Source organism: Amaranthus tricolor, chromosome 1, assembly GCF_026212465.1.
Source record: "Amaranthus tricolor cultivar Red isolate AtriRed21 chromosome 1, ASM2621246v1, whole genome shotgun sequence".
Lineage (NCBI taxonomy): Eukaryota > Viridiplantae > Streptophyta > Magnoliopsida > Caryophyllales > Amaranthaceae > Amaranthus > Amaranthus tricolor.
This window is the reverse complement of record NC_080047.1, coordinates 8255039-8267464: the sequence shown is the minus strand read 5'-3', so window position 1 is coordinate 8267464 and position 12426 is coordinate 8255039. Positions and strand designations below refer to the sequence as shown.

Below are 12426 nucleotides of genomic sequence, written 5' to 3'. Positions count from 1 at the left end.
AATAATCAATTTTGAGAGGTGGGAAGATCCTTTAAGTATTAAAATTAAAATTTATAAAACTCACCAAAATAGAAAAAATCATTTATATTGATGTTTTCTCCTATTCATAAGACATCACACTTCTAACAATCTCTAACAAATTCACTTACAATGCTCAAAGATTTCTAGTGTAGTTCTCACTAAATCTCAATCTTTGTTGCTCTCCTAACCTCACTACAAATGCTCTTCCAAAGCCCAACCTAATTACAAAGTTGAGATGGGCTAGATGTTTATACTCCAAGAACTTAATTTATTTAGTTCAAGCAAAGACATCGAAAAGTCAAATGATTTCAAAAACCAAGCTGATTCCAAACACAAATCCTTGTGAGAGATGGTCTCTTTGAAACACCATCTCTAATTGGGACGACCAATAATATATTTTTTAAAATATTGTAACTAGACATTAAAAATTGTTAGAATATAAAAACTAGAATATTTAGAATATTTGTAATTAGGAAAACTTACATATTGTGTAATCTCTTATTTTAAGTAACCCTAGGTAGCTTGATGTATATATACATTATTCATGACTATTTGTAATTAAGAGTAAAGATTAAAAACCCTAGAAACTGCGTTTTTACTCGAAATCATGGTATCAGAGCAGCAACGATTCTGAATCGTTTTTGCAGCTTCACCGTATACCTTAAACCTACATGTGACAGAAAATCAAGAAACCAAAAATGGAGAATGAATCCAGAACCATCATAGCACCAGATCATCCTGTAATAATGGGACAGTTGTTGCAACTATTTCAACAGTTAAATCCCAACAAACAACCCACTAAACTTGTAACCAACACCCAAACCCCCATAATATCCGAAAAATTGACAAACCAGAACTATACCAAATGGTCCAGGCTGATGCACTTAGCCATTAGTGGTCGTGGACGGCTCAAACACATCATTGCTGATCCACCAACCAAAAACCACCCAGAGTACAACCAATGGACTCGATATGACTCGATTGTCATTTCGTGGATATCGGAGAACATAGACATTGACTTGGTTAATTAATTTCTTGATTTTACAATAGCCAAGACCAGAGGTCAGGGACTGAGACGTTGTACAATAGCGGGAGAGATGGCCTACAAATCTTTGATCTTACGGTCAAAACAAACAAAATCCAGCAAGGGAATGACCCCATTGAAACCTACTACAGCAAATTAATCACGCTGTGGAAGGAAATAGACAGAAGACAACCAAACCCTATGAAAGATCCGAATGATATCATCATTTAGAACCAAATTACACAACAAAACAGGTTGTATCAATTTTTAGCAGGGATTGATGAATCCTTTGACAAAGATAGAAGAGATCGAATCATGAAGAAGGAGCCCTCATCAGAGATCGAATCATCGGGCATAGGAGGAGGCTTTGTCGTCAAAGGAAAACCGTACCAGAGAAATGATGACAAAAGCCACCTTCGATGCACTCACTGTGGTGGTACAAGACACACTACGAATGAATGCTTTAAACTAGTGGGCTATCCAGAGTGGTGGCCGAACACGAAGAAAAAGGGGACCAAAGAATCTCAAAAATTTTCCGACAACAGAATCGGCAGAGCAGCCATAGGGCTGAGCAAAATTGGAGATGTCATCAGTGAAGAAGAAAGGGAAGAAGGAGTAGCCCTAAACAGTACAACAGGTAACAAAGAGAGAGAAAGAGAGAGATTATCTCTCATAAACAGCGCATCAAAGGAGAAAGGGGCATTAGAGTTCTGTGGGAACCCAAAGCATTTAGGATGACACATTTTAAATAAGGGGGGGGGGGGGGGGGGGTGTCACGTGTCCTTTAAAAAGGGTGACTTTTCTCCTCCTTGTGGTACTGCATTATCTATTTTCAATAGTGGTTGGATCTTTGATTGCGGGGCCACAGACACCATGTCTTATGACCCTAATGACTTTGTGACTCATGATAAACAGATGAAAAATATTATTAAAACTGCCAGTTGGGAGGAAATTAAAGTGGAAGGAGCCGAGATTATCTCATTCGCTAAAAAACTCACTTTAAAGAATTGTTTATTTGTTCCCGATCTTTCTCATAAATTGTTGTCTGTCAGTCAACTTACGAAGGATCTTAATTGTACTGTTCTCATGAAACCTGGTTGCTGCCACAACAAACTATCTCACCAACCGTCTTCCCACAAAAAGTCTTAACTATTATATACCCCTGGATACTCTAAAAAATCACAACTTATTACCTTTTGCGCATTCTTTATCCCCTAGAATTTTTGGTTGCATAGTCTTTGTCCATTATTCCAAAAGAATGCAAAATAAGTTGGAACCAAGAGCAGCGAAGTGTGTTTTTGTGGGTTATGAAAGGAATCAAAAGAGGTACAGATGTTATGATCCTCAGACTCAAAGGGTATATACTACTATGGATTGTGAGTTCATTGAGTATGAGCTCTACTACCACCATTCTCGATGTCAGGGGGAGAAGAAAGATGACGATCTCGAATGGCTAACTAATCCAGTCTTGTCTAACTTAGACCAAAAAGAACAAGTATCTCATCAAGCTGTTCAGTTCCCACCTCTACCAGTCCTGTCTGATCATTAGGTAAGAAATTTAGAAAGTGAACTTGAAATTGTTGATAATAATGATGTTGATTCTTTAACTGAGAATGAAGTTGCAGAGGACAGTATAGAAACAAATAATCATGAATGCCAGGATAATGAGAAAGCATCATATATGCTACCAACTCGAACCACACGAGGTATCCCTCCAAAGAGGTATGATCCAGATTATCAGACTAGACGATCGAGAAATCCTGTTGAAACATCAAATGAAGGGAATATGTTACAAAGTGCCTTGGCGTTCAATGCAGCATTGTACGACACCAAACTCCCAGATACTGTTAAAGAGGCCCTAGCAACTGATCATTGGCGAAAGGCAATGGAAGAAGAAATAAGTGCCCTCAAGAAGTATGGCACGTGGGAAAAATGTGGTTTACCATGTACAAAGAAAGTCGTTGGGTGCAAATGGGTGTTCACAATCAAATACAAGGCAGATGGCACAATTGATACAATCCGAGTTTTGTTCAGTATAACAAAAAATTTGGATTGGCCACTCCATCAGTTTGATGTGAAGAATGCCTTCCTTCATGAGGAGTTACAGGAAGAGGTTTACATGGAAGCACCACCAGGGTTCACTTCAGAGTTCTTAGAAAACGAAGGATGTAGACTAAAGAAGGCACTGTATGGTTTGAAACAGTCTACTAAGGCATGGTTTGGAAGGTTTACATCTACTATGAGAAGATTTGGCTACAGACAAAGCAACTCCGATCATACTTTACTCCTTAAAAGAAGAGGAGGGAAAATAACATGTCTTATAATCTATGTTGATGACATGATTAGTACCGGAGATGACAAAGTAGAAATAGAGAATCTCAAAAGCAAATTGTTCCAGGAATTTGAAATGAAAGATCTTGGAAGACTTAAATATTTCTTAGGTATTGAAGTTCCTAGATCAAGCAGAGGAATCTTCATATCCCAAAAGAAATATGTTCTGGACTTGCTAGCTGAAACAAGAATGTTAGATTGTAAACCTATCGAGACACCAATGATGATGAATCACGGATTATAGATGCTTGAAGGAAGGGAACTAGCAGACCTTATGCAGTACCAGCGATTGGTAGGGAAGTTGATTTACTTAGCTCATACGAGACTTGACATCGCGTATGCAGTAGGAGTTGTCAGTCGATTTATACACAAACCACAATGCATATGGAAGTAGTGTTTCAAATCTTGAGATATCTCAAAGGATCCCCTGGAAAAGGAGTCTTATACCAAAAGAATGGTCACCTAAAACTCATTGCTTACACAGATGCGGACTGGGCAGGTGACAGATATGACAGAAAGTTAACTTCAGGATACTTTACTCTTGTAGGAGGTAACTTAGTAACATGGAGATGCAAGAAACAGAAAGTTGTCACTTTATTTAGTGCAGAAGTAGAGTTCAGAGGAGTTGCAAAGGGAATCACTGAGATCCTATGGCTTAGAAAGTTATTAACAGAACTTGGATTTACTCCTAAAGAGAGTTGTGAACTGTATTGTGATAATGAAGCTGCCATCAATATTTCTGAGAATCCGATTCAGTATGATCAGACGAAACATGTCGAAATCGATAGACATTTCATAAAACAAAAATTGGAAGCGAATGTGATCAAGCTCCCTCATGTGAAGTCTAAGAACCAGCTAGCAGGTATCCTCACGAAGGCAGTAGGGATGCAATTCTTTGAAGAAGTTTTGTGCAAGTTGGGTGTCAGCGACCCTACGACCCAACTTAAGGGGGAATGTTAGATTATGAAAACTAGAATATATAGAATATTTTTAATTAGGGAAACTTACATATTGTGTAATCTCTTATTTTAAGTAACCCTAGGTAGCTTGATGTACATATACATTATTCATGATTATTTGTAATTAAGAGTAAAGATTAAAAACCTAGAAACTTGTAAACATTGGGCCAGTAGTCTTACCATGATACCGTCTCATTTGAAAGTCTATGTTTCTTTGAAAATTAGCCTAATATTGTTAATATTAAGAAATGGATCAAGAGGATTCAAATAAAAAAAAGAATAGATCAACCACAATAAAACTCAAAGGATGTTCACTACTAAAATCAATTTAATTGGCAATAGTAAAAATTACTCCTCAAATTATAAAATAATATTTATTCTTTTCTTATTTTTAAAATACAGGATAATTCACATATATACAACAATAGAAATTAAAACAAATATATCGCAAAATTTAATAGACAACGACTTAAAAATATAATTCATAGGATACATATTATCGTATATAGCATATATTAAAAGACAAACATCAAGCACATAGTGTTGTATACATACACATACAATAAATACAAATATACTACTCTGTCCTTTTAATTTTACTCTTTGATCATTTTATATAAAAATTTTTTTAGTTAAAAAAACACTAAAAAGACAAATAAGTATATATTTAAACTTAATATAATACCCTAGCTAGCTAGCTAGTTATATATATAATATATATGTAAATTTATTTATTTTAGTAAAGCAAAACCTCATGCAAAGCCAAACACATATATTAAACTAATTGGGAATGAGTTTGTGGCGTGGCCTTGGAAGAGATGGGGATTGATCATATCTTCCATAGTCATTAGTGTTCACCCTTCTTAACATCCTCTCATGAATTATCATCTCTTCCTTTACGTCTCTTTTAAAGTTTGATTCCTGCATTAAAAAATGTCGGTGAGAGTACAAATTACCAGTAAATATAAAAAAAATCCAATACGAAGCCGAATAATTCAATCTACCCCGTGTGTTCATTTTTAATACTATTTATCAATCATTTTTTATTTATATTTTAATCTTAATTTATGAATTAAAATATAGGCAAATGAAATTTTGGTTGAATCGTCTCAATGTAAAAATTTAATTTTTTATTTATTATATTCCATTAAATTAATTAGAGATATTAAAGTTTGAGTAAGTGAATTGACATGTTTACTGAACTATATAATAATAATATTATTTAAGTATCCCATCAAAATAATTTGAGGCAATGATGTTTCTTTTATCTTTTTATGATTTAAATAGCTTGAGGTTTGTATAAATTTAATGTACGATGTGCTTTAATGCTTTAATAATTCATTTAATAATATAGATTGAATAATTAATTTAAAAGCAACCATGATTAATAGTTATCGAATACAATAACAAATACTCTTCCATCACTTAGAAGTGTTTATGGGCGGGTAGCGGATCGAATAGTGCCTAAAAAAATTTATCTGCGGACTCAAATATTCAAAAGTCCGTTCGCGTTTGTGGGCATATTTTTTTTGTCGCTACCTGCCTATATTTAAAGCGGGTGGAACCTGCGGGTAGACAGATATTTATTATATAAAAATTAAAATATAATACAAATTATAAAGTTAAGTTTTAATAACAATTAAAATACAATACATTGTCCAAAATACTCCAAATATATAAAAAGTCTCAAAATACTCAAATTACATCAATATAAACATTACGTTGGATAATTCAACAAAAGTATTGCATCGTCGATTTATCTTACTACGGAGTACGAAGTCCAAAAACATATCTCTCCAATCATAATAAATTTTAAAAATTATTAAAGTGGGTATAAATTAATTCTAATTACTAATTACTAAAGTTGGGTATGTAGTAGACTAGTAGTACTAGACAGTAGACTACTAGATTCATAATCATAGAATTAATTAATTAATAATTAATACTCCCTCTTATTCACCCAATGTGTCCCATTTGACTTTTCACCATTTTTTAGGTGGTCAAATGAGACCACATGTAAAAGAAAAAAATATAGTGTTTTTTAAATTTTTATAGGGGTAAAGTAGGGTTAGTATGTATAAAGGTATGAAAAAGCTAAGTTTAGTAGGGGTAAATTAGTGAAGGTAATATACCCAAAATAGAAATGAGACATTTAGGGTGATTTAACCAAATAAGGAAATGAGACACTTAGGATGAATAGGAGGGAGTATATTAAACTTAGTGGGCGGGCAGGTATACGCGCGGGTATTTTTTGGCGTCGCTACCCGCCCATTTATCTTGGCGGACGGGTAATCCCGTTCTAATTTAATTTTTTTTTGAAAAAGGTTGTCCAAAGTCGCTCGTTTTTCGAGCCCGGTGGGTCAAGCCTGGCGAGTAGCCCTCGAACAGTTCTTAAATCCATCTCCTTACTGTTCATATTTGCTATTTTTTTAAAAATTTTTATCAGTTTTTTTTTTTTTTTTAATATTTGCTCTATGTAATTTACAAGATTTTAATGATTATATAATTCTTGCTTATATTTGTCTACTCTATTAAACTTTTTGTCGTTATTTTCTAACAACTTAACAACTCCTAAATATTTGTGACAAATATTGAAACTTTTGGTTAAAAACTCAAGGGAAAGAACTAGTAGTAGTAACTATTATGCATTATTTACCCTTTAAAAAAGATAAAAGATAATAAAAGTTTAAATTACGGTTAATGGAATGTGAATATATGAAAGATAAATAGTGCCTAAATAACAATTATGGACATATAACTGCTCATAATTAACATCATTAATAACAAAAATTTTATTATTATTTTTAGACAGGATAAGCTGTAACAACACTTCCATATTCTGATTTCAAACATTCAAAATGAACCAATAACAAAAAACTATAAATGACAACATATCAATTCTCAACCTACAAATTTAGTAAGCAATAATTCTATTGCTTCTAAAAAAACCTTGCGTGTGAGAATGTGAATTACTATTTATAGGAAACCACATGCATACTAAATAACATAATCCTTTTCCATTTATACATTGATTATAATTTATGCATGAATTAATGAAATATTGACAAAATAGTTTATAAGACAATTTTAGCATATTTTAATTGATACAAATAAATTTTTGGGTGATCAAACCACATAATAATACTGGTGTTTGGAAGCAAGTTGAAAAAGCTTATTATCATTATTTAGCTACTTTTGAACAAGTTGCTCATGATGTGTTTAAAACGAACTATTCAAATTATTAATTTTAATAGTCATTAGCCAAACACCCTTAAATCTTCTATATATATCACAAACATATTCCAAATTCTTTTAATAAACACTAACGATTTAAACAATATAACATCCATAGACGTATAATCTTAGTAGGTTTCTTCCTAATATAGAGTGTATATATAACTAGTTTTGTTTACCTCATAAGCTTCAACAAAATTCTCCTTATCTAAGCTTTTAGTGAACTTGGAATGACGACCTACAAAATTTAAAAGAAATTTTAAGCTAGTTTTTTCCTATTTTCATCTTATAATACTTCACAACAACAGATGTATTCATAGGCAGATTCAGAACTAAAAAATCCCAAATTAAACCCGAAAAAATCTAACTCTTATTTTTATTACAAACGATGAGACAATAACAAAGTTGTTCATAGGCAGGGCCTCAACTTAAATCATAATCGAAGAAATCAACCCTTTTTAAATTTCAATTAAGAAATAAGATGATAATAGAGTTATTGATAAACAGGATCGCATATGGAAAAATTCAAACCAAACCCGAAAAAATAAACCCTTACATTACCTGCCATAGAAGTCGATATAAGTGAACCCCACACAATGAGGAAAATAAGAACAATAAGTTTCTTAGATGGTAAGGAAAACTCCATTTATGGGCTTCTTAGCTTATTTTTCTTGTTTTGTTCTAAAGGAAGTACAAGCTAGAAGATGGTGGTTCTTGTTATGATGCAAAAGACATGAACTTTACCCTGGAAGTGGCATTTCTAGCTAGATAAAGATAACAATTATTAATTATTTATAAGAAAAGAAATTATTTGATAATGATTTATCTTTTAGGTTAAAATATTGTAATTGGGATAGGAGACCACTTTGATGTTGTTGGGGTATAAAATCAAGTCTATGCATTTAGTTAGTGGGAATTTAATAGGGGAATTAGGTTGGCAAGATTGTTATGACAAGGAGAAGAATATTTGGTTACCACTTTTTATGTTCCTAATACGAGCAATTCTACTTTCTACTTAGCTGGTTTCATGACAAGCATGGGTGGATGGAGGGGCAAATTTTACCTTGGAGAGCCAAATAATTTAGTTGAAACTTGAAAGACAGATTTTAGTATAATATATTTTAGGATTTCAACCATCAGCTTAATGCATGTTGTATTTTTTTCAATGGGTATAGGAAGCTCGCTTTTCTTTCCTCCTCATACCCTGATCATAGTTCCTATGGGTAGAATACACTGAGTATGATGACGATGAACCATCAGCCTAAGCTTTTGGTTTAGTTATTTCCTTGACATGATATCAGAATTAACATGATAAAATATCACGGGTTCAAACCTCAAGCACCCTATTTTAAAAGTGGAATACTTAGCGCCAGATACGATTAGACATATTTGATATATATAACATATCTTAGCAAAAAAATTGTGGTTGGGTGATCGACTGACTAGCTACAAATTATAGTCGGATAATCGACACACTTAAGGTTTGCACATAGTCCGAATTGGTCTGGCATTACACAAAAATTAAACCCTACCAGTAATTACAGGCTAAAATAATTTTCCAGACTAGACCGAAATGTTTTAGCCATCTAATAAATTAGATTGAACGGGTCTAAAATGATTTAAAAAAAATAAAATAACAAAATAAGACCTAGAAGAGGAAAATTACTAAAATAAAATAACTTTTCATGAACTAATGCATGTCATATTCTGTATTGTACGTAACTATTCAATCCACGTAATTTTGAAATTCAATAATGACTTAGAAGAAATTTTCAACAGTGGAAGTACTATTTAATAAGCATGAAAACTATATGACATTCACTTTCATGTTTAAAAGTCAAATTTTTTTAGACGTTTAACAAAGTATATGTATATTGAAACATATGACATTTAGCATAAAACTAGAATAGTTAACATCGAAACGATTGAATAAGTCGATACAATCCGCATAAACAATTTATGGTTTGGTTTGGTCTAAATTTTTTAAAAATCAGATCAAACAGGAAAACTAATTACCGTTTAAGAAAAAAGTCTGACCAATTATTTGAGACCGTAAATCGAACAAAACAACTAAATTTGGTTTTATTTACAATTTAAATTAAATTTTTTGTAGCTCTATGTACACCAGTAAAAAATTATAATCGAATAACTCACGCTCAAGTTATCCATACCATGTGAAAAAACTTAAGTGGGATGACTACAACACTAGAAACATTATAATGTAATGACCAACAATAGCAAAAAAAAAAGTTCGACTGACACGAGGTATATTAGGCAATTCAGTAGGAATTTTCTGACCAACAGATCAAATATATTAGGAATTTAGTCGAAAATTCTGACTAATTTAATTTGGTTGGAGAATCAGTCGAAAAATTTAACAGTTTGATGTTAGTCGGTGATTTCCGTCAGTGTATAGAGTTTTTTTGTAGTGTATATTAATTTTACTATTAAACTTTACATCTATTCTTTAGAATTTGCCCTATTTAACCCAAAAAGCTTTCGCATCTAAAATAGTTAGAAGGGGCAAATTTTAAAGAACAAAGTAGTACAAATAAAGGCACACACCTATATACATATACACATATATAAACATATATATACCTACACACATATACTAAAAATATTTTGCAAAATCAATAAGTCCTTTTTATCAAAAAAACTCATAGATGTGAATTGTATAGGTAACCATTTTCCCTCTATTAAAAATAAAAAATAATATGATCATAGTTAATAAGTAATCAAACTTTTAATCCATTGGTATGAAAAATTCCATATGACTAAATTTTCATAATTAACTGCTAGATGAAAAATATAATACTATACATATAATTTTGTTAAATGAAAAAGAATTAAACTACATAAAATTTATTTGTTAAAATAATTTCTTACCTTATTAATGTTGTAGTAAAAAATAAATAAAGTTATGCATTGCACGAATATTATCTAGTAAATAAATGAAGATTCCTTAATAAATACTCCCAGTAAATATGTGAGATTTCGTCCAAGTTATTTTGTAATGAAAATGTGAAGACATACTTCCTTCGTCCCACTCATTCAACATTATTTTTTATTTTTGTCTATCTCATTCATTTTGTATTATTTATATTTTTGAACATTGACTTTTTATTTTCTTTTGAGTTCATTCGTGCATTTTAAATATTTTTTAATTCATCTACCTAATTTACAATCTTCATTTATTACAAAATCTCTACATTTTCCTTTAAAAACACTTTATTCTCTTCTTTTTGATGCTAATTCAAAGGAATAGAGCTTTTAAGTATCTTTGATAATATTCTCAAATATTTTGCTAAATAAAAATCCATAGATATTTAGTTATTTGTGTTATGTGATGCATGCAATGTGGATAGTAAAAGGCTATAAGCACAAGCCAAAGGAACTAAATTTAAAGGTATTCTACTGTTCCTTTAAATTTACTACTAAAAATAATAAATTTTAAAAAAAAAATATCAATTTTAACAGCAACTTAGAAAGAGAGGTGATGCAACAATTAGCGGCAATTCTAACCAATAATAGTTGCAACTTTACCAATTTGGTATTGAACTATTCATGTGTTGACTAATGAGACTTGAGAATGGAGATCCAAGTCGGACATTTGACTTTGAGCTGACTCGTGTCAGCTTGCTTTACCCAATACCCCCATTTTCATTCATTCGTTAGACTTTAACTAACCTACCACATGAAATATTGCATAAAATAGTGTTTAGTCACTAAAATTATATTCCCTCACTCCCTCTAAAAAATATATGTAAATTAAATATGTAAGAATTTTTTAAATTATATAATATTTTTTTTCTCAAGCAAAAAAAATAATTACTTTCCACTTTACGGTACATATAAGATTGTGATTTAATGAAAAAAAGAACATATAAAATTGTTAATATTGTATATATGTAGTTTTACAAAGTAAAATCACTGATAATGTTAATAGTATTAAAAAGTCATAGTTTAAACAAAAACATGAAAATCATGAATATTGTCAACAATTTATTTTATTTATTGTATTAAAAGCACTTGTGGCTCAATAGATAAAGCATCTGCATGTAGAGCAGAAGGTTTGGGGTTCAACCTTACTGAGCACAAATATCAATTGGGGGGTTTCTCGATTACGCGCATCTCTCTTTATTACCTCCTTAGGAGAACGGGTATAATTTATCCGCATTTTTCAAGAAAAAGAAAACTCCCACCAAAACCTGCCTTATGCAGGATACTGGAGGTGTCCTTTACCGTATAGAAAAGCATATTTTAATAACAAATGGATACGCAAACAATGTTAGCAGTTGTTACTTAAGTAGAATCGCTAATATTATTGACAATTCTATTTGTTTTAGTGGAGGAAAATTAATTTTTTTTATAAGCTAAAAGTGTTGACAAAGAATATAATGCTTCTCAATTTCGACTAGTAGTCCGAGCCCATATTAACTGTGTTGTGACCAAACCTGTACTTTAGTGACCCGAAAGTCAGATTTTGGTTAACTTTATTGTTACTTTAATAAATTTTGATTGCGAATGAGATAAACACTCCAAACATAATAGGAAAATATATATACAGCACTAAAAGAATCAATTAAATTTACTTTCTAAAATAATAATTGTTTTATAATTTTAAGATAAATCATAAATAATAATAAACTTGATACTTGCTTTTCTTTTCATTGAATACTTTTATACATTTATCTTTATATATACATCTTTATGAGTTGTATATATCATTATTTGCTCTAATGTTCCTAATTTTATCGCTCTTTTTAGTTGGTTTAATATATATATATATATATATATATATATATATATATATAAAATAATTTACAAGTGTGTATAGTGTTGGTCGCACTCTTT

At 31.3% G+C, this 12426-nt stretch overlaps 1 protein-coding gene across 1 annotated transcript; it reads right to left on the bottom strand.

Annotated features, from left to right (window-relative positions):
- Positions 1-4839: 4839 nt before the first annotated feature.
- On the bottom strand, positions 4840-8530 carry LOC130821111 (protein CASPARIAN STRIP INTEGRITY FACTOR 1). The gene is made up of 3 exons (XM_057686753.1): positions 8131-8530; positions 7749-7807; positions 4840-5256 (listed from the first exon to the last, which is right to left on the bottom strand). Exons 1-3 carry the CDS (start codon positions 8213-8215, stop codon positions 5116-5118), a joined length of 285 nt encoding a protein of 94 aa, XP_057542736.1. The 5' UTR covers positions 8216-8530; the 3' UTR covers positions 4840-5115.
- Between the last annotated feature and the right edge of the window lie 3896 nt (positions 8531-12426).